General features: G+C 42.3%; 1 protein-coding gene across 3 annotated transcripts; it reads right to left on the bottom strand.

The window, feature by feature from the left end:
* Positions 1-5160: 5160 nt before the first annotated feature.
* On the bottom strand, positions 5161-12853 carry KBTBD8 (kelch repeat and BTB domain containing 8). Of its 3 annotated transcripts, none has more exons than XM_065749556.1 (4): positions 12583-12853; positions 10563-10773; positions 8927-10041; positions 5161-6348 (listed from the first exon to the last, which is right to left on the bottom strand). In XM_065749556.1, exons 1-4 carry the CDS (start codon positions 12851-12853, stop codon positions 5885-5887), a joined length of 2061 nt encoding a protein of 686 aa, XP_065605628.1. In that variant the 3' UTR covers positions 5161-5884. The 3 variants fall into 3 exon arrangements, with proteins under 3 accessions (XP_065605628.1, XP_065605630.1, XP_065605631.1); XM_065749558.1 differs by lacking the exon at positions 12583-12853 and adding an exon at positions 12497-12554; XM_065749559.1 differs by lacking the exon at positions 12583-12853 and adding an exon at positions 11944-12103.
* Between the last annotated feature and the right edge of the window lie 12999 nt (positions 12854-25852).

Raw genomic sequence — 25852 nt, 5'->3', positions numbered from 1 at the left:
AATCAAACACTACTCATTCAACATCAGAAGAGAATCAAACAGAATGAGCACGCCATTTACACTTCTTACATTCAGTCTGCCCCTCGTCAGCTTCTGCACCAGTAACAGAGCAGCACATCACGTGCAGGGCTAAGGCGTTGGCACACAGAAAGCATTCCTCTAATTGAGTTTATTTGGTACTATTTTCGTTGATGTTTTACAGATCTGTTACCATTGCTGGTACTCTGTGACACTTCAAGATCTAAATAAGCACATACTGTCTTCTAACAGGTCAGACTCCACACTCCAGAGTCGGTAAGCAAATCTGTCAGGGCACACAGCCTGCTCTGCCATTCCCTGCTGGGGGGCCAGGCTAGGTGAGAAGGAGTAGCAGTGAGCCATCTGTACAGAACTGCCTGCTGCAGCAAGGCCAAGAGCTCTCCAAGTGAGGATTTGCAGCGTTATTTCATGGCAAAACGCATGTGGGATTTTGTATCACTGCTTGATCGCTCCTGGTGCTTGCTACCATACACATCTCATCTTCTAAGGTGGTGCTGAGTTTAAGCTATGTGATAGCAGGCTTTTAAAGAAGTAATAGGGCACGTGTGAAATGAGGTGGCTAAAGAGGATCAAGGTCCCATTGCTAGCTCAGAAAAAGGAAAAGCTGACAAAACTTTACGCTTCAGAAAATCCACTATGGAAAAAATGCATTGCAAACAGGTTGTTAGCTCTCCTGCTCCTGAAGTAACGTGTTAAACAGTACCCTGATGACCTAAAGTTTGCTAAAGTTAATAGATACCTTCCTCTTACAGGAGATATTTGCATTATGATTTATGTAAAGTACAGAAACACATAGATCAGTAGCAAGGCTCACGGGACCTCAACCAGATGTTAAGAAACAGGGAGTTGAGGCTCTGTTAGCTTAACTCATCTCCCTTGCAAAGGCAGAGAGAGGGCTAAACGCTGCCAAGAGATAAGGAAAAGGAAACGCCTGGGCGTGTATTTCTCCATATATTGCCTGCATGAGTGCCATACTGCCAGATATGTCCCTGAGCAGCATGCACTAACATTCAGCTTCTAGGGGCTGAACAGAAGGCTTAGGAGTAATAAAGAAGCAGAGGGTGGATTCACAGAAGTGGATTTCCCTGGAATAAACCTGATTATTTAAGAAATGCCAGTTGGTTTATTAGGGTGCGAACATTCCTCCAGCAGATACTTAAACAGTAACATGCCTCTCCCCAGCCACTGCAAATAACCAGTGCCTTCCAGGTATGACTTCTAGGAGCCGCCTGAAGGTTTGCAGACCTTCCCATAAACATGTTATAAGCCAAATATCAGCTACTATTTAGCTCACAGGCATATCATCAATCTGAAGTAGCCCTGAACAGTGCAGCTAAGAATAAGAACCATTTGGATGTATCTGAAGAGCAAGGCACTCACCAAGGCTTCTCCCACAACTGCTCGGTTGCTTCCTCTTCTGGTTGGTGAAGAAAAAAAAAGCTGAGATAATTCCAGCTAGCTTCTGCAGTTTTAGCTTTGTTGTCCCAGCTGCAGGCCCTGAATTAACTTGATTTGTCCCAAGCTAGTCAATGCAATCTTTCCCTTGCAGTCTCTTTACTGTGATGTAACATTTTCCCTCGGGGACCACAGAGGGAGATTATTTTTCCCTCTTCATCAGCTTCAGCTCTTTCTTCTTTAAGTCCCAGCAGTTCATTACATACTAGCACATCACTATACCACAGACTAGCACTAAAGAACATTTTCTTGTGAGCTTTGGACAGAAGGGAGGTACTCCAACCAAAGAAGACAGCAGACAAGAAAACTGACACTAGGATGCTGTTACCACTCAAGAATGGGTAACTACAACTGTGAATTCCATTGCAGGGACAAATTGGACTCTCAGTTACTATTTTATTAGCAAACTTCAGAGAAAGCATGGAAATACAGCCAGATCTAGTTATACCTATGTCCAGACAGAGTCCATGAATGGGAAAGCAAGCAGTGTATACAGTTCAGCATGCAGTGTTGATTTATTCAGCTCATTAAAAAAAATGAGTTAAACAGCAAGCCCATCTCCTCTGTGCTGGCTCTATCACTTTTTATGATGGTACTTCAAAAGGAAATGTCTTGGATTTTTGACAGAAATTGGTCTTCAGTCTGACAAGTGTACTGTTCTGAACTGCAATCAGGAGTGAGCAATCATCATTTCAAACTCACCCAAGATGATTGAGGATCATTGTGCGACATTCTTCAGGAAGGTGTGTACAGTCTGCACATCAGCCTGCTGTATGGTGGCCTGGGCACAGGGAAGGAAGTGCTCTACTCAGTGGGAAACTCATTAAGTGACACTTAGGGGTTGTCAATATAAAGTGCTGTCAGACTACTTAACATCTCAGCGAGTCACAGCTGCAAGTCCCCACCTTCAAGGAGGGAAGGGGCAAAACGTTGGCACCTGTACAAGCAAATGAGAAGTTAGCCACAAAGAACTGGGACAAAGAACAAAGCACCTTCCACCTCAAGCAGCAGTCTGGAGCTGCCTTAGAGATGTGACATTACAGGAGCTGAGCCACGGGTGTAGATAGAAAAAATAAATAACCACCACCAGGATGATATCAGAGGGTCAATTTTCAGAAATCCACCAAGGCTTATGCAATACATTTATCACAACACCAGTTGCCCTCAATTGTATTTCAACAATAGGTTTATTTTAAGAAACATAACATGACATTAAGTAAAAATGCAAAATTGTGCAATTATGGCAAAATGTTTAAAAATCCACACATTTGCCCTCAGAGGACTACAGTACTTCTTACTAACATACCTGAGCACTGAATGTTGGGTGCCATTTCTAAACAGCTTTACAAACGGGGAGCTCGTCAACTTCTTGTAGAACATACAAACACTGCACGTTTGGTGCACCAGAATTGCTTTCAGTTATCCCAAATTTTACTGGAAGAATCAAGCGGGAATTACAAAATGCTTCCTCCTGAAGTAATTCATAACTTTGAAAAAGATTTACGTCTCTGTAAATCCTTACAATATTAGAAATCAATTTAAGAAAAGGAAAAAAAAAAAAGAATGCAGAAAAAAATACTAAGTGGGGAGAAAACATACAGGTTACTGCTTAAATATTATCAGTACCTTTGGTGCAATTTTTTTTTTCTGTGCTGTGCAAGTTAACTTAGGCTCGACTCTAAAGCAAAAACTTTGCCAGGAATCTGACTTTCAGCAAAATGTAGAAGCGTTTAAGAATTGGCAAAATCTCACAGCTATGTTACCGTCTCAACAAACTCCTCATGCAAAAGATTCGGTATATTCTACTCCCACAGCAAGTTCCAGGATTTAGCTTTGAAACACATTCCAGACTTGGATCACACCCTCGGTTTGAATGGTTAAACAGAATGGAGATCTTCGTACTTTAGTGCAGATAAACAAAATTAACAAACCTACTGCAGAATTAACCACAGCATATTGTACTTCTATACATCACATGACCAGTCAATTGCTAACTCAACTCTATTTCATAGTTTCAAGTAATATATTGAAATTTGTTCTACTAAATAAATATAGAAGATTGTCAAAAAGCAGCAAGAAGTCTCGTAAATATTCAACCAAGCTTAAAAAAAAAAGAAAAAGTTATAACACTTTGCAAAAGAATGGTTTTTACACACAAATGCAACACTGTTAGGGAGGGTGCTTCAGAAAGCTTGCAGCTAGAGGCCTACAACAGAGCAAAGAGAGCCAAGGACTAGGGATAACTTTCAAAATGAGATCAGCTGTACTAAAAAAGAAAAAACAAAAAGCTCTTATTCTTGGCTATAGATATATATAAAACAGTATCCAGAAGAAAACTAAACAAAGAAACAACACTCCTCAACACTGTTGTAAAATGCAGTCTCAGCAAGCATCAACTTGACTTCAGAAAAAAAAATCCGGCGCTTGCATCTGAAAGAAGTTTGGTACATCTCTGGAAGATGAGGTATGTAATGCAAAGAGGCATTTTTTTTTTCTTCCTTTTCACTTCACAGTTTTGTTTTTGTCGTTTTGATATTTTTGTGCAAGAATTGAGAAATAGAACCAGGTCGGCATCTCTGTAAATCAGAAAGATTCCACTTGGGAGCATGAAGACCATGGCGAGGAACGTTATCCAAATCCTCAGCCACGCCAGGGGGATAAACATTAGTGAGGTCACTGTTTGGCTTACTGAAATATCAGCTGTTAAGCCAGATAACAGTAAGAACTTAGAGCCAGCGATGGCCACGGCCATTTCAAGTCAGCTGGTTTACTCCTTCAGTAGATTTGAGAAACGGGAAAGAATAAGATAGCACACACACACACCTGTTGCTCTGGAAAAACTAGACCTGCAGCAAGCCAAACGTGGCAAATCACAGCCACTAAGGTTTGCAGGATTCCTCTTTTCCCTTTTATGTCGAGTTTCCACTATTGAAGTAGAGGCTGAACTTTGAAATTTTTTACTTCTAGAAAAGTAAGCTACATGTTTAATACATAGAGAAAAGTGTTGCAATACACTGGATTCCTACTCTAGATTAGCATCTAATATTATTTAAGCCATGGACACTTGTTATCAATTTTGCTTTAATTACTGAATAACGAAGACAGCTCAGTAGTGCAAAATTTTCACATTATAGATCAGAATGAATAGAAAGTATTTGAGGGCTCGATCACAGGGAGAAAAAAATATCACTTGTCAAGTTAAGCCACACATTTTAAAGTTACTGGAGCACATGCTAACACTGCACACAGCACTGTACTTTAGTGGAGACAAAATGAACACTCCACAAAAAAAAAGTCAATATTAAGGCCATATCCTGTCACCATCCTGTGCAAGAATACCACTACAGTAAAAATGTTATGTTAGAAAAGACAATATGATGACAGAACAGGGCCTGGAAACAGACACTCAATGAAAACTAACAGGCTGTCTTGTACAGCAGCATAAGGTTAGCCCATTTCAGACAAACAAGTATTAAAAATGTACTAGCACCATCAACTTCTGGATTAAAGCCCTTTATGGGATGAAAAAAAAGTTTTTAAGCAGTGTTATAAATTTTTTTTTTTTTTTTTTTTTTTTTTTTTTTTACAGCACTACACCTAAATGGCAGAAAATAGGCATTGGGATTTGTTTGCCATATTTTTAAGCTCAATTTCAACAAAAATCCATGGACAGGAAGTGGTACAGCAACCTGAACAGGCCTCCTTCCAGGCAAAGGGACTCCACGTTCCAATTCTGACTTGAGTTTGTCCTCCCAAACTGTAGTGCACAAACAACAACGCAAAACATCTTAGCAGACTTCAAAAACAGTACAGAAAATAATAATAATAAAAAAAGATGGTTATGAATCAGGATCTACCATTCCTCTATGCAATTTTAATTTCAAATGAAGAAAAAAATAAAGCCAAAAGAAAAAAAAAACAACCAACCCAAACACAACTTAGTGATATTGCCTCAAATTTTACCCGTATTTAAAAAAAAGAAAAAATGAAAAGTCACTTCAAAACAGCTTGGACATCCTTAGCTATTAATGCTAGATTTTCTTTTACCATAGTGCATAGTTATCCTGATTCTTCCACTTAACTTGTTCTTACCACAAATACAACTCTCAAGTATGACATGATTAAGTGTTTACCAGAAAAAAAAATGCTGATAATTGCACTTCGTAACCTCCTTCTCATTTCCCAGGAAAGTATCAGTAAATATGAAACTGAACCAGTAAATCCCTTCACAGACTGCAACCTTTAAAGAGCACCCATCCCCACATACAAAGAAAAAACTGTCTGTTTCAGCTTACAATAAATACTGACTATTTCTTTGTTTTAAGACGTTTTCTCTAGCATCAGATCACCACTGAAATCACTAAGGCCTGTTACTGAAAAAAAAAGAACATTAAATAACTTTCTGAAGACACTGTGGATACAACTTAGCAACAACACATTCAAAATGCCGGCCTAAATCCCAGAGCCTATCTGGAGTCTCATAGACTTTTTGCCATTGGTCAGTGACCTCATCATACTGATAGAGAGAATTCTTCCTGCTGGTTCTGAAAACGTGTTCTTCGACAGTGACTTGAGTAGCTCTGACAAACAGATGGAGTTTGTTTTTGAGGAGTACGAGTTTTATGTATGGATTAATGGACTGATCACATGGGAAGTCTTTTTTTCGAGTCCACTTATTCTGCTCAATGTCATAGGCCTCTACGGTAAACATACGCTGATGGTTTCCACAGGTTCCAGCTATGTAGTAGATGGAGTCATTGTACACAGTTGCCAAGCCTTGGATTCTAGGCACAGTCATTGGGGTCAAAAACCCCCAGTAATCCTTCTGAGGATCATAGCAGAGAAAAAATTCCCCTGAAAAGAAAGGAAAAATAAAACATAACTTACGCTTTATTTCCATAACTGCAATTCTGCAGCTATTACGTTTTCAGTTATATTCTTCCACGCATTAACAATTAACTATCTACAAACTTTTACAAGCCCTGTCCTAGAACAAAAATCCAACATCACCACCTGCTTCCTTCAAAGCACATAGAAACATTAATAGCAAGAGCAAAAGATACCTTGGGTTTCTACCCCAGCTGAAGGAAACCAAATTTGAAGCCGAAGCCTACCACGAACCCTGTGGTGGAATGCCTATTTCCCAGCCATCTCTTACTACCCTTAAACCACACTTAAGAATTTGGGATAAAACCTTTCAAGATTCCAGCCTTCAAGCATCCGAAGTACTTGTCCTTTCTTTGCTATCTTCACAAAGTATAACCTACAGACTGCAGAAAATCTTGGAATTCAGTGCTTGAAAGTCGTTAGATCTGAGTTTCAAAGGATGCCAGGTGAATACCTGCACGAAGCTGTGATTCATCACTAGTTTTGTGAATGGACTGTAAGGCACCTCTTCTGTTGAGTGCACAGAGCAGCTTGTGCAGACTGTAGATAGCAGAAGTTCAGATGATTGAAAGCTCACTGCTCTGCAAACTCAGTAAGAAGAACACGGATAAAAAATTACCTTGTCCTTTAGGAAGCTCTGGGGAACAAAGGGCTAGAATTTGCCAAATACTGATGTAATTCAACTTCATGTATATTTCACATGGATATTTTAAAGAATTTTAACCATGCTGCAGTCTAACCAAGTGCTTCAAGCATGACAAGGAATACACAGTACAGTAAAAAGAATGGAATGTAGCTTAAGACATTAAGTCCTAAAGGTAATGCATTTTCTGATATTTCACTTCTGTTCCACAGTGTAATCTCCTATGACTGATGCCTGCAACCCAGTTGGCATTTTAAGACTCATTAATCCTTACTGGCTACTTCAAACTGATGAGTTTTCCCTACAAAAATAATTAATAGTTAACTTATTATAGACTACTACAGTGTAATTCACTCACGATTTTCACCTGTCACACAAATAGAAAAGTTACTTATTTTCTGCAACACAAGTTATTTAATTTGCTGGTTAGTGCAATGATGTGGTTTATTTATGCAACCATTGAGTTGTCACTAATCCACTGAAGCACAGAACTATTGCAAGTAAGAACTGTAAACAAGATGCATTCTTGTTCTATAGGTCATAACATCTCTAGAAAAATCATCTGCTTTACTGTGGTTCCAAGAAACATTTAACTTATAAAATATTTGTTCGTCCTTCAAAGAGGAACACTGAGGAATCTTCAGCGATCTAAAGCAGATGTCTGACCCAATGGATTGAGAAAACTTGCATTAGTAACAGAACCAGTTAGAGCCACAACCAGGATCCGATGCAAGATGCAAACAGTGAAAGAACAGAACCATCCACAGGTCACACGGAAGCCCTCCAGCCATGCTGAGGGGCAGGAGTGCAATGTCAAGACATCAGGCTGACTTCTGATAAATTGCAGTGAGTTCACAGAGCTAGGACCCACGTTCTGAAAGTGTCTGCACAGAGATGACCCTTAGCAAAGCAAAGTTAAGATACTCCCCTGCCCAATCTTTCTTTCTACTTGGGAGTCTTCCTAGCACCTCATATACAGCCTCAGCACTTCTAAGCTGAGAGTGCTCTGGGGCTCAAGTACATACAAAATAACACGTTTTATGTCAGCTACACAAAACTAGAAAGGGAAGAATAAATTTGATCCATTCCCACAATGATCCTTTTCAGAGTCCTAAAATATTATCACTGCCAGTCTAAAAGAACTACAAACATCTTTTCCTTCACAACACTTTCACATGCATATACATCTTGGCAATAAATCATTTAAGAATATGCTCGTTTTAATTCTTACTGACTATTCTGATGTACATCTCAAACATGGATATAATGTCTGGTGGTACTAAAACTGTATTTAAGTCATTAATTTAGGAAACAAAATGCTGTGAGCTTGATCACTTATTGGAAGGTGGGATGGACAGATCGCACTGTAATTCCTGACCAAAGAAAACAGGATAGTTAGAAAAAAAGTAAAGCATCTTCCTTAGCTAGATGAGTACAAAAAGCAGGGTGGGGCAGAGAGGGAAGGCCTACTCTGGCTAATTGATTCTTTACGACTCACCAAGAAGAGACCCCAGGAATTTTCACAGGTAAATAAAAATGCAGAACACTTTTCCATGGCAGTAGCTGTTCTTCAACATTAGTGCATTTCACCCAAGTAAATTTCACCCATGTAATACAGAATTTTCACCGTCCAATTTGACACTGAACTGCTGACTTAGCAGAAATGGCAGTTGTGGCAGAATTCGATACAGCTCAGTGACACGCACCCAGGGCACAAGAACCCAAGCAGCAACCTCCCTCTTCCTTGCTCACTGTCCTCCCCAGCTTTTCTCCCATTCTATTCTCCTGGGTATTTCTTAGCTGTCCCGTGAACCTGGGCTTTCTAAGGTGCTTCTAAGAGACAGCTGGCTCAAACAACCCCCGCTTAAATAAAACACCATACAGCCACTCAAACCACCTTACCCTGTAAAACATAGATGTTATCCTTATATTCCACAGCACTATGAAACTCCATTGCTACTGGCATTGGACAGACAGCTGTCCAACAGTTCTCTCGGCTGTCATAACACTCCACAGACTTGAGAGAGTTTCGCCCATCTCCTTCATAAACACGACCACCTATTGCATACAGTTTACCACAGCAATGAACCAATTTGCAGCCTATTCTGGCTCGCAACAAAGGAGCTTTTGGAATCCACCTATTGCCAGAGTGATCATACATCCAGAAATCACTCTCTGCTCTGTGATCAATGGAGACCTCACTGCTGCTTGGTCTGTAACCACCCGCAATATAAATATCATTATCAGGAGATACAAGAATTCCAACCTCCCTCAAGTCATTTGGTGGCTTGCATAGTTTAAACACTCTCCCTGTGACCGAATCTAAACAAGGCACTGTTTGCTTCTTTCCTGAGTGTTTGTGGGCAGCATCAAAGCATATGATCATTTCAGAAGCAGTCATTCCAAGCCGTTGTGTATAGCCATTGGCACTAGGTTGTCCCTTTTGTACACAGCTTTTGGCCATAGCCTGTGCAAACATGGGAGGGATTTTCTCTAAAAATGTCTCTTCCAACAGAGGCATACGGATGCATTTGGCAAATATTTCTGGAAGGTGCACTTCTCTCTTATTTTGTTCATGCTCAAACCACCTTATAATGCTGTCATAAACATGTTCTTCTTTGTCTACATTTAAGTCATCACTGTCGAGTATACTTATGAGCTGGTCTTTTCTCAACTGAAGAAACTCTTGCTCTTTGGTGACACTCAGAAACTTTTTACGAATGTAGTCTTGTGATCTGTCTTTGAGTTCCTGATGACCATAGTGATCAGCAAAGATAAACACCCCAATGGAGTTCTGTGGGTCCAAATGACTGATCATATATTTAGCACACTGGTCTTGTATGGAAGGGATCTGGAAGATACTAGCTGCAGTGAACAAAGCTTGAACGTTGGCCTCTGTCAGCATTACTCTGGAGGTATATGCATAGTTCAATACTAAATGCATTGACTCTGCTTCAACACCAACTATACGAACTTCTTTCTGGGTACTCTCTGTAAGGCCGCTAGTGAACATAGATCTACAAAAGAAAAATATTTAGCAGTTTATTTGTAATTACTTTCTAACTCCAGATCTAAGAAATTATACAGCTAACCCCAACACCTCTGCCCTTCTATGAGCACAAACACATTAATCAGCGATGTTACACTGCTCTGCTTGGGAGCCTAAACTTAAGGTCAGTTCCAGACTTCATAAGCCAAAAATGGCAAGCTGGAATTTCTTCCTTAATTATCCATTAATTCCATATAAAATATCATTCATTTTACAAGCAAAGCTCTTGACATGTCCAAATCATTGCATTCAACTTTCAACATGTTATTCATATGCATATTCCAGCATGACAGAATACTTAACTTGAACATGAAATAAGCAGTTTAACTATACTGTTACTGTAAAAAAAAAACATTTACTAGGTGCACTGTAACATCAATAGTTACACGGAATATTGGTAAAAAAACATGTTTTTTTTTTTTTTTTTTGTAATTTAATGAAAATAATAATTCCCCTTTTGGTCATCCCTAGAACAATGGGCTACTGTACCTGAAGTAAGGACTGATTGCAGCAAGAACATTTCTATGACAGGAGAATGTTTTCCCATGATCCACTTCCACTACAATATCTGTCAGTTGTCCTTCATCATACATGGTTTTAAGTTGTTGAAGAATACTGCAAGCATGGAAGGGGTCCATTCCACTGCCGACTGTGTTTGAAGAAGGAATTCCATTCAGTGTTTGTGAAAACTTACTTGGTTCTACAAAGCAAAATTGAAACCATTTAAAATAGGAAAAAAAAAAAGCATACATGCATAAAAAATATTTAATGCAAGTTAATATTCCATATGCTCTTACTGTCATCATCCATTGACAGCAAATCTAACATTCTAAACTACGTATCTCCTGGGAGGCGTGTTGGAGGAAAGAAAGTATCACAATGTTTACTGACTTCTGAAGTAGGAAGAACAAAATGCAGAAGAGTCGGACTAGCCCACAACCTAAATCATTTCACAAGCCTGTACATTGAAACAGGAACTAGCTACTGACTTCCACAAATGATGAGTAAGATCATGAAGAAACAGCCTTACAGTAAATACACAGAGCAACAAGCCTAGTAGACAGATTCACACAGATTTTTACTACATGTTTTTCTTCACCACTTAAATGCAATCACCGTTTAAGACTAACCAGGTGTGAAGGCACTTGCATATCATTGTGAAAACATGCAAAGAGAACACGCTTCTAAGTAACATGTGATATGCTTAACAAAGTAAATCCCAAAGCGAAAATTGAGCAATACCTCAAGCACAAAAATCTGTTTCGTAATCGCAACAAGTTGGTCCCCCCCCCCCCTCCACCGAAACAACAACAAAGGAAAACTCAAAAGAAAAACATTAGGTGCTAAAAGCTGCAAATCAGGTGATGTTGCTGACTGCAACAGTGAAGCCTTCAACAAATTTAGGGCAACACAAAGGGGAATACAGACAGTGAACAACAACAATGGCCAGGAGACTGAAATCGTAACACATGGCAGTACACTGGAGCTACAGTCCCTCTCAGAATTCAGAGATGGCTTTGAGCACTCCCAATTAAGTCAGTGGGGATCTGCTGGTCAGGCACACGTTCTCCTGGTAAGCTTTTGGCCAAATACTGTCAGTACCTCTTCAAACTAATGTTAAGAGAAGTCCTCAAAACACCTTTTTTTTTTTTTTTTGGTCAAATAAGTTAGTAAATACTGTTTGAGGATATAATCTACAACAACAATATTGAGCACAGTAACTAAACACCAACATTCAAAACCAAACCAGTCATGGGGAAAATAGGGAGCTTGTTTTTTGGGTTTTTTTTTTTCAAAAATAGCAGTCAAGTTCCAAGGAAATAATACCTGGTATACGAATGCCAAGGTTCCCTACGTGGCCAAACCTTACCGTACAGTACCACAGCGATGTAGCTGCCACTGCAGAGGAGTTTCGTTTACTTTGTAACGCTGAAAAGGTTCAAAACAGTCCCTCCCTGACCCTGCAAGTCACTCGGGCAATGAGTACATGCGATCAAGACAGCTTCCAGCACTGATGGAATCAACTAGGAACGCTCTCATCCGCGTATTCCTCGTCCTGTTTAACACTTAACACCACGCACTTCACAGCTCTCACGCAGCCACTCTCACCACCTCCGCCTCCTATCGCAACCAACACCTTTTTCTTCTACTAATGCTCTTCCCACTCACACCCCCGTTCTTCCCAACACCCCCCACAACTCCCCACGTTCACTCTAGGCACCCCTTCCTCCACCCATACACCACACTCCCCTCCGGATCAGCCCCCCATCCCTCCCACTGAGGCCCCCCCAAAGCCCACACCCCAAACCCCCCCTTCCGGTCGCACCTTCCCCACGCCGCACCCCAACCCCACAGGCCTCGCGGGGCCCACCATCTCGGCCCCCTCTCCCCATGCCCGCGCAGCCCTCCCCCGCCGCACCGACCTCCTAACGCTGCCATTCTCGGGGCCCCAGCTCCGGCAGCGGGAGAGGGGAGGGGGGAGGGGGGACGGCCCGAGAGGAAACGTCACCTGCGCCGCTTCCTCCGCGCCGCTTCCTCCCCGCTCGCTCTCGCGGAAGCCAACCCCGCTCTCCGCACCTCCCAACACAGAGCGCGCTGATTGGCTGGCGGCCACCGAGACCTGCCGGGTAATGTAGTGCGGGCGGCGGGAGGCGTGCGGCTGAGGCCGCGCGTGGCATGCTGGGAGTTGTAGTTCGCGGGGGGCGGGGAAGGGGGGGCGGCCTGGGCTCTGCTCGTCGCGTAGCAACAAGGAGGCGGGAAGCGAAGGGTGGAGCGGCCATTTTGGGGCCCTCAGGCAGGGTCGTGAGGGATCCCCTTTGGGCACCGCAAAGAGATGGCCTTTCTGTACAGTAACGCCCCCGGACCGGCGTTGCGCTGCTTGTGTGCTGTTGACACTGACCTGCAGCTCCTGGCAGCAATCCGCAGCCCTCATGGGAGAGCAAAGATGGCACCCAGCATGCGGGTCCCTGCTGGGAAAGCAAGAGACAGCATGAAAACCAAACCAAAACAACAACAAAACACAGTATTTGCTGCCCTCCCAATGCCACATGGTTGCAAGCCCCGGTGATGGAGCAGCTGGCAGTCACCAGCTTGTTTTATTTTTTAGTTTTTATTATTTTATTTTTTCTCTTTAACTCTAAGCCTCAGGTACACCAATGTACCATGGTGCTCTGAAGCAGACGAGTTTAAAAGCAGAAAAAGCGATGCTCAGTGTCGTCTGCTTGCTTGCTGCTTAACGTGGTTTTGCTTTCGCTTGCAAGGAATCACTTTTCTCTAGTGTAGCCATTATCTGTGGTGCCCAGGCTGCCATCAGTAATAATGCAACACAACACAGGAATGATGGGGGCTCTGATGAAGGAGGTGTGAAAGAAAATAGAACTGCACGTCTGCAAATCGATTCTGCAGTTTTCCAATTTCCCCATTCAGCGATGGCATGGCCTGTGAAATTGTCCCTAGAAATATAAAACTAGGGGGACTCCGCTCTTACCTTTTAGCAAATGACATTGCCTAATGCAGTTCATTTCCTTTGGTGTGGACACTGAGGCTGGGCTGGATTAGTGTTCAAAATGCAGAAGGGAAATAGAAAATGTTTTTTAATATAAATACTGCATTGAACTGGTAGTTTGGAGTACAGTATTTCGTGAAATAGCTTACTTTTGTAAGGTTCCCATGAAGAAAATAAATTGCCATATAAACAGATTTAGATATTCTTTAAGAGGCACTGATATTGCTTTCTCTTCCTCCGAAGTCTTTCTCAGGTACAGTAAATACACTATAACCCTTCCCCTCCCTGGAAACCTCCATTAGCACTTCCTAGCACGAATATTTAGCACAGAGTGACACATCCATGGGAATCTAGGGACCAGACCTTTAAACCCAGATCTGCATACTATTTGCTGGCTTTCTTGGGTGCAAAGTGAGTAGCATGTTGCCCATGAAAACTGCTCTGAAATTTGTTTTATAAACAGCACTTGCATTGCACACAAATGCTAGCATTGGTGCTTTCAGAGATTACAAGAAGCTAATAGAAAGGGCGTTCCAGCTCCCTTTCTGTCAGCTACATCTCTTTCTTCTGAATTTTGCCTGGGAAGCAATACAAGCCCAGAATTTGAACATAGATCTAGACGTCAGAAAATGGGAACCTTATCTTAGCGCTGACACTAATTTACTGCATGCCATTGATCAAATGATTTGATTTCATGGATCTTGGCTTCCCAGAAGACAGTGGGGAGTTGTGAAGCCCTTTAAGATATTTTGACATAAATACCTTTATCAACATTGTAATAATTTCTTTGTAGGATGTTTTTCTTTGGTCGATTTTAGCTCTTCTGTCCAGCAGTCCATTAGAACTGATGATCTCATTTATGATGTTGCAAGAATACAAACTGTCCTGAATGTTAAGATATCAGGATGCTTTCATTTATGCTTTAATTTCGCACCTAATTTATCATTCCTACAGATACCTCTTGAAAAGAAAATACAGCTGAAAGCATTTGGAGAAAGTGCTTCTCATTTGATGTTCAAACAATTCAAATGTAAAGATTAAATAATATCAACTGAGAAAATGCAGAGTCCAAGTCTGGTTTTTATAAGTGATTAGAAACATTGCCCTCCTTATGAACTCAGAGCTGGCACCGCTTGCTCTGGGATTTGTGCCTTCAGAATAAAGCATGTCTTTGTCATGAGCCCAGGCAAGAAAAGAGGAGAAGGAAAAAGTTTCAGGACAGAATGAACAAAATATACACTTTTTTTTTCAGCTATTTGAGAGCTTAAAAGGTACCAGAAAGAAAAAAGAAAGTTTGAACAATGAAGTTATTGAAAAAGTTTCTCCTCTTCATTACATCTACAGAACAAATTAATTAGAATGTTTTGGTTCATCCACCTGGACCAAGAAAACGTCACATCTTCAGCAAAGATGGTGTGGGTCAGCTGATGATTCAGTGCTGCACAACAGGCGGTGCAGGAAGCAGGTTTGGAGGATCCAGTTACTGACATAAAACATCAGATAAGATTTTTCATTTTTTTTCTCTCAAAGGCAAAACGAAGACAATAAATGTGAAAGAAAATGTAAAGAAAAACGTGAATTCAATCATCTTTCCCAAGAAGGCAGCAGGGTTAACAAAAGCTTGGCAGGACTTTCAGTAATGGTAAACTATAGAATTTAAATACAGTACTAGTAGGAATGAATAATTTTACTCGCCTTCTTCAAAATATGCCACTTCTAACGTTGATGATTGCTTAGCTATTTGTACAAGTTACTTTGTGCCATGAGTCTTTCAGAAGTGATACACCTGATACAACTGCACTCTGAAAAAGCTTTATATTTTAATTGGGAAAATCTCAATATTCACTGAGGAACAATCTAACCTTGGAAAACAATCTTTTCCCCATTTGTCTTTAATGCATAAAACACTACTCATTTTCTGCAGCTCTGTCACCGAGGGGCACGTTAATTTAGTTGCACAATAATTTAATACATCAATACATTGATTGAAGCACAGAGTTTTTATTTAGTGGTTCCAAGAAATAACACATTTCTCGCAGGATCTTTAAAAGGACTCTTCTTGCTGCAGTTTAAGTAGGGGGAATCACAGATCGTTAGGGGAAGTTGCCCTTCAAAGCCAATTGATCGTTCCATACTGAGCACAGTGGGCATTACATCAGAACAGAGTGAAGACTGGCAGGAGGCAATTAATGGGGCAGATACTGGAGTGTCTTTTCTGATTACCCCATACTGTACAGTGGATTTGGCCTTGCTGAGGCAGGCTGGTAGAAACAAGAACCCTAATGAGATATGGCTCTGCTAATGTCAAGAAGTGCCACTTCCTAGCAGCAGGAGCAACTTTATTGAAACCATCTGTTGTTTTGGAAGATGCATATGCACACACACACACTTCCTCCTCCCAGAGTGTTTAACCTTTCTCTTAAGGCTGTCTGAAATCGTACAGCTAATCCCTCCTTAATCTCAGAATGACAGGCCCTACTGTTTTCAGCAAGTCCCAGCAGCTACTGAAAACCTGGATGACGGGTGGTGTGTAAGTGATGTGACAGTGATGTGTTCTGGAACAGTCACTTTGGAACAGAATTCCCATTCATCCACTGTCACCTCAGCTTTGTGAGGCTTGGGTACCTGCACACAGATGAGAAATCCATAATGCACTGGCCCTGCCCAGCACAGGGAGGAGATTCATTGAGTTTGGTCCCAGTGAGACCTCATTCTCAACAAAGATAATCCAACAGCAGTATCAAAGGAAAAAAATGAAAAACCAAAGTTTGGTTTGGTTACAGCAGACCTAGAATATAAGTTCTGGTCCAGTTTGTCAGTTCTCTAAGCATATGTCTGTGGTGTTCCCTCCTTAACATTGCCAGAGCTTCTGGCAGCTATGCTTCACAAGCAAGCTTTAATGCTCCAGCTGCAAGCAGAGAGCATGGCTCAGGTCCAACAGGGCCTTGCAACTGTAGGAGAGGTGGCAACAGAGAAAGAATATCTTCTTGCTGCCCCTTGTCACCACTATCCATTTTTGCTCTTCTGTGTGCTCTTGTTAAGAAGTCCTTCAGCTGGTGGAGGGAGGACCCTCCAAAGAAACAGTTTACTGATTGGCCAGCTCCAATAACTAAGATAACGGTTCTTTATATAATTATATTAATGTTAACGATCCAGCTGCCAGTCAGAATGTAATTCAGCTTCAAGAAAGGTGCAAATGATCCCCTAAGAGTGCAAATGGTTAGTTTTGCTCTCTGCTTTCTCTAAACTGCCTCCTCTGCTTCAAATAAGCAAAGACAGCAAATTAGTTTTTCTTCCAAACTAGCGGAGCTGGCGTAGCTGCAGCCACCCTTGTTTGTACTAAGGGGAAATACAGTAAACTCAAAACAGTCAAACCATCCTATATCCTTGAGCCATTCTGAAGTTAGCACTCAAAGCCACTTTGTTTTCTACTCCTTTTTCTCTACAGTATTTCTTTCTTTTTTAAGAAGAGCTAGAGTATGGAAAAGATGATCCCTGGAGCCACTACTGGGAGGAACGTCTCTCTTTCCATCATACTTTCAGTATACCAGAGTCTGTTTTTTTTAATCACTTCAGAAGTCTATTGGGTTTTTTTTGTTTGTTTGTTTGTTACTATTAAATAAAACAAAAAATCTAGTACTAGTGACGCAGTTTGGTTTTACAGACTCAGCCACTGAATAGGGAAAGGTAGCAACAAACAGCCCCAGGGTAATAGAGGGGTTTGGGTCTTTCATTTGTTTTTAATAAAATCCCCTGTACTTTTTTTTTTAATAGAGAAGAATGCTCAATGTAACAGCTTTCATAAAGAAATCAGTTTAATGTGTTATATTAGGTTTACTAAATGACATGCTGTGATACAGATGTCTCATTACCTGCCATTATCTTATGTGGCTCATCCAAGTTCAGTTGCATAGTTCATATTGTGTGGATTCAATTTGGAGTATTTGACTGTTTATGAAAACTTCAGTTTCCATTTTCTTGGCACTGGATATTTTTATTTTCTGTTTATGGCTTTAGATCCTTTTCTTATTGTGGTCAATATCCTCATTATTGAATGGAGCTGGATGAGGTCCAGGCAGCATGCCTGGTCTGGTATTGACTGCAGAAATGTGTTTAATATTTACGCATTAAAATTGAAATGCCATTGCTTCTGAAATCTCTGTGCAACAGAATAAATCAGTCAGAAGGGGGGATTCCTAGAAATAGCCTGCAAATACACTCAGAAATGTGAAAGGAAGATGACACATTCTGAAATTTAAAACAGTCAGGTGGACAGCAGGGTTTCCACTGTCTCATCACCTCCCTCCCAAAATAGTCAGGTAGATTTTTCTCACTGTAGCCTTACCTAGCAAAGAAGAGTCTACAGTCAGATCGGAGTTGCGTGAATCCAAGGTGCTCAGATCTTCCCCAGCTTTCACCTGGCCCAGGGAGATAGCAGCAGCAGTAGCACTGCAGTGCTGTCAGCTGCAATACAGAGCTGCCACCCTATTCAGCTCCAAAAGCTTCAGTGGTCAAAGTTGGAATTCAGGGCTAGGGGAACTTCAGCCATAGCTCAGCCCTGCCAGTGCATCTCTGAAACAGCAGACAAGCCCTCTCAAACAGTCTTTTTAGGATCATTATTTTACCTTTAAAGTCTCCCTTGATGATATATGGTAAATAGTTGCCAGTTCAAAAGGCCATTTTTGGGAACTGTCCTTTTTGAAATCCTGACTCATGGTGCAGCTTTAAAGCCTGAAACAGTGTTCCTTGAACAGAAGGCCTTGAACTCTCTCTGGGCAGAACACTGTCATATCCTCTGAGCTCATATATTTCATGGTAATAAGCTGTGGGATTTAACTGCACTCTGACAACGTGCCTACTCTTCTACCCAGCAGAATAAAGAAGAGCTTTCCTAGTCAAGATAAAATGGTTCATGATACTCGCAGCTAGCAGGGCATTCACTTTTTGCTTCTTGAGGGGAGGGCTTCCAAGATTTCAAAGCTAACTATTAAGGAATTACACTGATTATTACCATATCTCAACTACAGAACTTTCCTAGGTGTGTTTGATAAAAGGATAATAAGCTGATATTTGAAGGTAAGTAGAGATCCATATGGAGATTCCTACGTTATCCTGCAATAAGAGCTATTCACACTTCAAGTCTCAATTCTTTTGCTGTGTTATGTTAATCTAAGGGCTACCACCTAAGGCCACATTGCAGTTGGAAGCCAGGATTCTTATTTGTCAGGCTCGGATGGGATCACGCTGTGCTGCAGCCTACACGTTGCCAGCCAGAACATGACATGACATCTGACATGACAGTATGCTCACCTGGGTCAACTAGGGCCCTGCACACCCATCAGCAGACTCACCACTTCCTCCCAGCATCTGGCTTTAAAAGCGTTTGTCCTCCTGCTGGGCAATCATAGGTAGGACACCACTCCTGCCCCACCACACAGGAAGGCAAAGAGGACGGAGCATGGCTTAGCATTTGTTGCTTTTTCAGATTCACCATGCTCGCTTGTCAGATGCATGGGGGAGCATTCGGAGCCCAGTTTTTTCTCAGCAGTATAAACGCTAAAAGGGAAAGTAATTTTAATGCCACTTCCTCCTTGCAGAGATCATTCTCATTTCGAGCATGCACTGTGCAGGCAAAATCTCAGGGCAGTCACTCATATTCACCATTCTTTTTACACTTCAAGCGAGGGGAAATTAAATTTTTCCTCTATTTGCCAAAAAATAACAAATGTTCTTCAGTGTCTGATAAGACAGTTAAGCACCATTTTTAGCAGCTAGTGTAGCTGCTCTTTTTGAGGTAGGAGACTCAGATCTTTATAAATAAGGATTTTATAAGTTCAGATCTGAATAAAGACTCATCTTTCTATCATTAAAAATTGTATGTCCACTTCTACCTCAGTAAGAAATGTCTTTGACTCCAAGGGAACTCTGGGAGAAAATTCACTAAGGGCACTTCTCCACTGAGCAGGGGAGATAAAACCTGGGGGCAGAACTTAAGTACTCCAGTGACAGAAGTACCAACACTTGAGAAGCAGCAGCATGCATTTACTGAGGTTTGGTTCTGTCAGCTATGGTGGTATTGGTGTCTGTCATTTCTAGTTCATAGGCAGATGGAGTACACTGGCATTACAAGTTTTCAATTAAGAGCCATGAAACCAAGGCGTGCACATGTTATACATGTAACAGCCATGATGGAAATATATTGAAGACACACTGTTGTACATACTTACTATTTGCCTCCAGCAAATAGTCTCAGGCATTAGTCTCAGCAGAGATGGACCTGAAACAGAAGCCATGCTTAAGCACAGTGCACCTGTTTCTTTCAGCATACAAAAGCCTTACCTCTCAGACAGAGGCCAGGCTTAGCTCCCTGCCTCATTGTTCTCCTCTAAAGCTGAAGTGTGGGATTAGTTCCACTCCCTGAATTCAATGCATAGCTAAGCTTACCTGATGCGACTTGAGGACAGCTACTCAGCAGGGAGGTTTGAAACCTAATAGTGGAACAGGAACAGAGGAACTCCCCAGCTAATACAGTGCACCAGCGTGTGAAAGCTGGAGCTGTCATTCCAGCAACACATCAGCGTGAGCTGTGGACTGGTTCTTGGCAACTGTGTACAACAGAATGAGCTGCAGTTCCAAGAGAAGAGGAACAAACAATATCATGAGAGCGAAAAGAATATATAAATCAATACCATTATTTTGGAAAGTGAGTTCGATTGAAAAGTGTATATGGCAAAGTTTGGGATTTAGCAGTCTTGCAATACCTGGTTCTGTTTTTACAGAAGAACCCTGGGTTTGATTCTTAAATGTAATGGAACAAGGGGAGGATTAGTAATAACCAAAGTGAGATAAGGGCAGCAGGAAGCTGTGAAGGCCACGTAGCAGAGCTCTGCACTCAAGCAGCTGTGGCCACATATCAACTTCTGTCACCTCTGTCTTCTGCCAGAGATCACCTGGTGTGTCAGAGGAGGGTTCACAATGAAAAGGCATTGAAAAAACAGAACAACAGAGTAGGAATGCCTGCAGAGATGGGGGGATTTGTTTCCTACAGCACTGACCTCACTCCAGTCTTTCCTCCACCAAGTAAGCCTACAGAGCTCTCTGCACACATGGGTGTTAGTGTTAAATCTGTCAGCACAGCAACCCAAACATCCTCCCCTTCAGGAAGATGCTCCTGCCCACAGGTCTTGGCTGCTGCATGCCAGTGATTTTAGTTCACTCAGACAGAAGAGGCGGCTGTGGATCCCCAAAGAACTGTGTCATCTATGTAGTGTTACGCTGGACAGAAAGTGCTCCCGAGGTGCTGCCAGCCACCTGCCCCTTACTGGCACCCATCAGCAGCAGGAGATGGAGGTGACACTCCAGACAACACCTGTACTTCTCCTTGCCTCAGAAGAATCAGAAGACTCTTTTCCCTTCACTGGGCTTACTTTTTGGTGGCACTAGATGGATCTACTTGTATTAACGTTCTTGTATTAATGTCACACCATGCCTTCAGGTCGTGACTGTGCTGACGCACATCCTTCAGACATTTTCATCTGCTTTGCTTGCAGCTCTCTGTGCTCTGTAACCAGGGCCAGCACTGACTGCTGGCAAATGACCTTATCTGAACCTCTTCAAAAGGTCATTATCTCCAAGTGCCTCTTGGCACTGCTTCCTGCAGGACACTGGCTCTGTCATTAGGTTTTGCAGCAGCTCCTTAGCCAACAGCCATAATTCTGCTCTGTTTGGGATGGCACTGTCCACATTGACTGGGATTTACCACTTCTGTTCAGACAGAACAAAATGTTTCCTCACAACAGGTTAAAACATCAAATGCCAGTGGGGTGACCAGCATTTTGGCCATCAGCAGCTCTCAGAGCACCGGTCTGGATGCAACAAGCAATGTAAAGACTACAAATCAGACCCTGTAGCAACAAGCAAGGCATATATTTGAACAAATTAAAACAAACAAAAACCCAACAACCACAAAAACCTGCACTTCCCTGCCAGCCCACTTCACAGCAGGGTGAGCTGACAGGCTCGGTGTGGCACCAATTTCCCACTATGAACTTGTGGTCCTGTTAAAATTCAAGTGGAAACACGCTGGTTTTGGTAGACTGCATTCTCAGAGATACCATGAGTTACATTTAAGGTTAGATGCTGTCTGTTATAATATTTTTAAGGAAACTTATACATTCATATGCACACCAGTGGATTCCAAAGTATTGCTTGATGTAAGTATATTTTATATATATATATATATATATATATTAGTACATGTACGTATTTCCCTTTAGAAAATGTTCCTGGCTAGTATACCTGGTCTCTTCTCATCACAACAATCACACTAGTTGATAGTTTCACTTTTATTCACTATTTTGCATCATTAATGCAATCCTTCACTTTTAATCTTTGAGATTTTTTTTAATGCAATAAACAGAACACACACAACTTTTGCTGCTTTGCATTACCCCAGAATGGAAGAAGAGCAAAGGAAGCCTCAGTCCTGCATCTTCGAAGGTTAGCATTGCCCTCTCACTCTGCCCTGAGCCAGATTTTCAGCTTTTATCACCACCCCATTGATTCTACAGTTAAGTATTTCATATCTGCAGCTCTGCAATTCAGCATCACTGGAGAGCCATAACAGAGCTCTGCTGTTTTACACCACTGAAGCATCGCATCCTAAAGACAGAGCTCAGAAAAACCTCAATCAGGTAATGAACACAGTCCCATTTCTAACCAGAAATATTCCTTTCAAAGCCAGGATCTTTCAAACTCCCTGTGCTGCCACACATTACCTGCTAAACCCCCACACTTGCTGTCTGGAACAACACCAGAAGAGCTTATTAGAGCTAGTCAGTAAATAACACGGGATGAAAACAAATTTGGTAGTAAAAGGGCCCTTGAGAAATTAGGGGAAAAGCTCTATAGCCTTTCAACTTATTCATGATTTACTAGAAAGTTGTATAATATAGTAAGCCTGAGAACTAGTTAACATGCTTCTAAAGCCAAAACATCCCAATTTGAATAGCTAAGTTGTGTACTGAAAGCCTGGGGAACTGTTTAAAGTAAGCTAAGAAGAAAGCCAACGTTCTCCCTTCCACCCCCCTCCACTCCCTCGCTCCAAAACTTTGATTGAAAAAAAAAAAAGCAACAAAAATGCTAATCTTCTGTGGTTAAGCAGAAAGGCTTAAAAAGTGGCTAACAAACACTATGAATTATTCAGGGGCAAGGTTACTGCTATTCTACACACATCACTTCATAATGTGAGCTCCAAGCCATGGAAGCAAAATCATTTCTGTGAATGTTACTGTGATCAAATAAATCCAGATTAACTCCTTTAATTGCAGCAACATAATATATCCTTTCTGCATCTGTAAAGATTTGTGGCTTTAAATACAGGAGGGGGGGGGGGGGGTGAACCCAATCAAAATTAAACAGGTTTTGTATACTACAAAACTCAAGCAGGACAAGAATTCCTTTACTACATCTAATTGAAGTCAGAAAGAGCCCAGTTTTTCCAAATTAATATTGGCCAACCATCTGGGAGTGCTTCAGGACCACGAACCCATCATCACCATCCACAAATTCAGAAGAAACCTTGTCTCCTTACAGCCTGAAATTCACCCCGATTGTTTTCTGTGTTGCTGCTGAAGATGGTTGGAGTCAGGTAGGAGTAAACATGCTCAGTGCCCGCTGAAGTGCTCCTGTAGCTGAGTATCAATGGGCTGGCCAGCTGCTGGCCCTGCTAAACCAGGGATCTGGGCAAGCAGAGCAAGCTGGGTGCAGTGCCTGGACAGGAGCTCCAGCAGCACCGCAGGCAGCTTGTAATGCACTTGTCAGAGGCACCACAGGTCATCAGAGTCCTGGCAAAGCTTGAAAATATATGTAACATGCATATACATGGCTCATTTCTTTAGTAAGAAAAGGGAAAGAGGAACAAGCAGGCCTGTGGCCACCCAGAGAGCCCATCTGAGAGCTGAGTAACCAGAACCATTGCCCACATCAGAGACCACAGAAGGGAACCTGGGGGTTACTCTCACTGTGCATAGGTGGAATAAAGGAAGGCACAAGCAGCCTCCACGAGCCTACAAGTGACAGAGCTTCCCACATGGGCTCTTCCTGAGAGATGCTCGCATGCCTTTGGATCCCCTATATCTCATTTTGTCACTCACCTGGAGGTCCCGTTCTGCTCTCCTCAGAAGGCTTTGGACTGTGTACTGCTCCACAGAGCTCCTTGAAGAAGCATGCACATCCTCATTGGGGGAACCAGTATCAGGGCCTCATTAAGGGCAATGTTGTTAACTGCACAGCTGTGTGCAGTGATTTGTTTTCTGTCAGTGAATTTTGGGAGGGGCTGAAAAGTAGGAAAACACGGGGAAGCTTGGTTACAAAAATCCAAAGGTAAAGCTCCCAATTAAACACATAGCAGTCAAGTTAAAATTATAGGTGACAATTACTGTAACTTGATTAGGCACTATAGCAAATTCACTTCCCTAAATCACTTTCACAACTCTCCTAGGAGGTCTGAAAGATGTAGTATATGAGGTTCATTTAATTTCTAATGTAGTAATTATCACTACTGAATAAAAAAAAAAAATAGCAGTGACAGACCCAGGAAATAAATTTAGCACTTGAGGTTTTAATAAAATTTTTATGTGCAACCCCGTTGGTTAGAAATTGTTTAATCAATCTTATCTGGTTCACAGCCTTTCTGCTGAGCTTTTGCTTCATGTTATTACAAGGCAATATGCTGCAGCACCTTCTTAGCATCCCAAGTTGCAAAGCCTGAATGCTGTTGCTATCCAGAGCCACTGCAAGCTCCTGTTGGAGATGCAAACACCCACAGTTTTGTTTGCGTGCTGTTGTTTTCAGGTTATGCAGAAGTGTAACACTTCCAAAGGGATCCATCCCAGCCTGTCCTGGGTTCATCCCAGCTGTGTTGGGCAAACCCACAGGGCAGAGCTGTGCTTTGCACAGGGCCAGTGGAAGAATGAGAAGAAACTGAGTCCGTGATCCACCATTATTTGTATTATTAGACTTTCCCAGTACAGGAGGTTCTGTTTAAATGCTGGGATTGTCCAAGCTTCTGGGTACAAGTAGAGCTGAACCCAGACCGGTGCTGCTGTTTGCTGGGTCACTGCCCTATCTCTGTGATTGGAGCCAGAAGGATTTGTTTCTTGTTCCTTGCTCTTGTTCCTTGCTCTGTCCAAGCATACACGGAGATCAATCACTCCAGTGCTTTGGATTTGCTTTTCTGTTGGCAGTTAGTACACTAATAATTTCTGAAGTGACACGGGGGCGACCAGGTAAATGGATAGCCCCTAAATCAATAAAGAAATCAATAAATATGTGGGTGTTATCATAAAGAAAACTTAGTCAGGAGGTTAAAGCACTACAGCACAGTAATAGTGAAGTGAGAAAATTAGTGTAATGTTCAAGTAAACAGTATTTCCACTGATGGTTTATAACCCATCTTGAAAGTCTCCTGCAAGGCTCCATGTTCTAGGTGAGAGCTTCTCCAAGAGCCCAGCCTTAGGTGTGGATTTTCTCTTTTACCTTGAAATGTTGGAGTCCGGGTGCCGTTTTGACTCCAGCACATAGCTACTCTGCGCAGTGATGTTCTGGCAGCCCTTACGGGCGGGATGCAGGATTCAGGATGCGGGATTCAGGATGCAGGATGCTGAGCCGCCCCCAGTCAAGGAGCGCGGCCGGGGAGATGCTCGCCCTCCTCTTGGCTGGGAGCTGCTGGGATCCGAAGGCCACTGCTGCCATCTGGTGTCACTGTCACCCTCCTGGCAGGAGAGTGGGCTGCGGGGCGTGTAGCCGCTGGGGTAGCGAGGAAGGACAGAGTCCTTCTGGCGAAGCACGGTCAACATCTGCATCACGTCCTGCTCTGAGCTGCCAGCCCGCTTTCCTCCCTTTGCCTCCGGGCTGCAGCAGCCCTACGCTACCCATTCGAGGCAGCATTTGTGGGCTGAGCTGGGAACTGAGCAGGGACACCCAGCACCGGGTGCTGCCCCACTCCCTGCAGGCAGCCGCACAGCTCAGTCACTGTGGATCCTGCCAGGTGACATTAATGAGGTGACTTCATGCAACTTCATCTGACCTTGATGCGTAACTGTGCATATTTTAATCACCTGAACAGGAAAACAAAATGAACTGCAGTGATCTGGGAATAAAACTCCTTTGCATTTGCTGCCAGCATGAGAATTTGCAGGGCTATGGCACATGCATTTCTCCATAGGCACTATTGTTTGCTAACCAGCATGAATCTTTGGGGAGGAGCAGGTTC

The sequence above is a fragment of the Cyrtonyx montezumae genome, unplaced genomic scaffold (genome assembly GCF_038088225.1).
Source record: "Cyrtonyx montezumae isolate F1298 unplaced genomic scaffold, pur_monq_1.0 scaffold_6, whole genome shotgun sequence".
Classification (NCBI taxonomy): Eukaryota; Metazoa; Chordata; class Aves; order Galliformes; family Odontophoridae; genus Cyrtonyx; species Cyrtonyx montezumae.
This window is presented reverse-complemented; position numbering and strand designations above follow the sequence as displayed.

Bases quoted from the DNA above. Each gene is read 5' to 3' on its own strand.
- KBTBD8 (XM_065749556.1), bottom strand. From the start codon at position 12,853: ATGGCCGCTCCACCCTTCGCTTCCCGCCTCCTTGTTGCTACGCGACGA. The intron at 10,042-10,562 runs GTACAGTAGCCC...TTTCTTTTGTAG, and splicing joins GCAATCAGTCCTTACTTCAG to ATCTATGTTCACTAGCGGCC. The intron at 6,349-8,926 runs GTAAGGTGGTTT...CTTTCTTTTCAG, and splicing joins TAACATCTATGTTTTACAGG to GGGAATTTTTTCTCTGCTAT.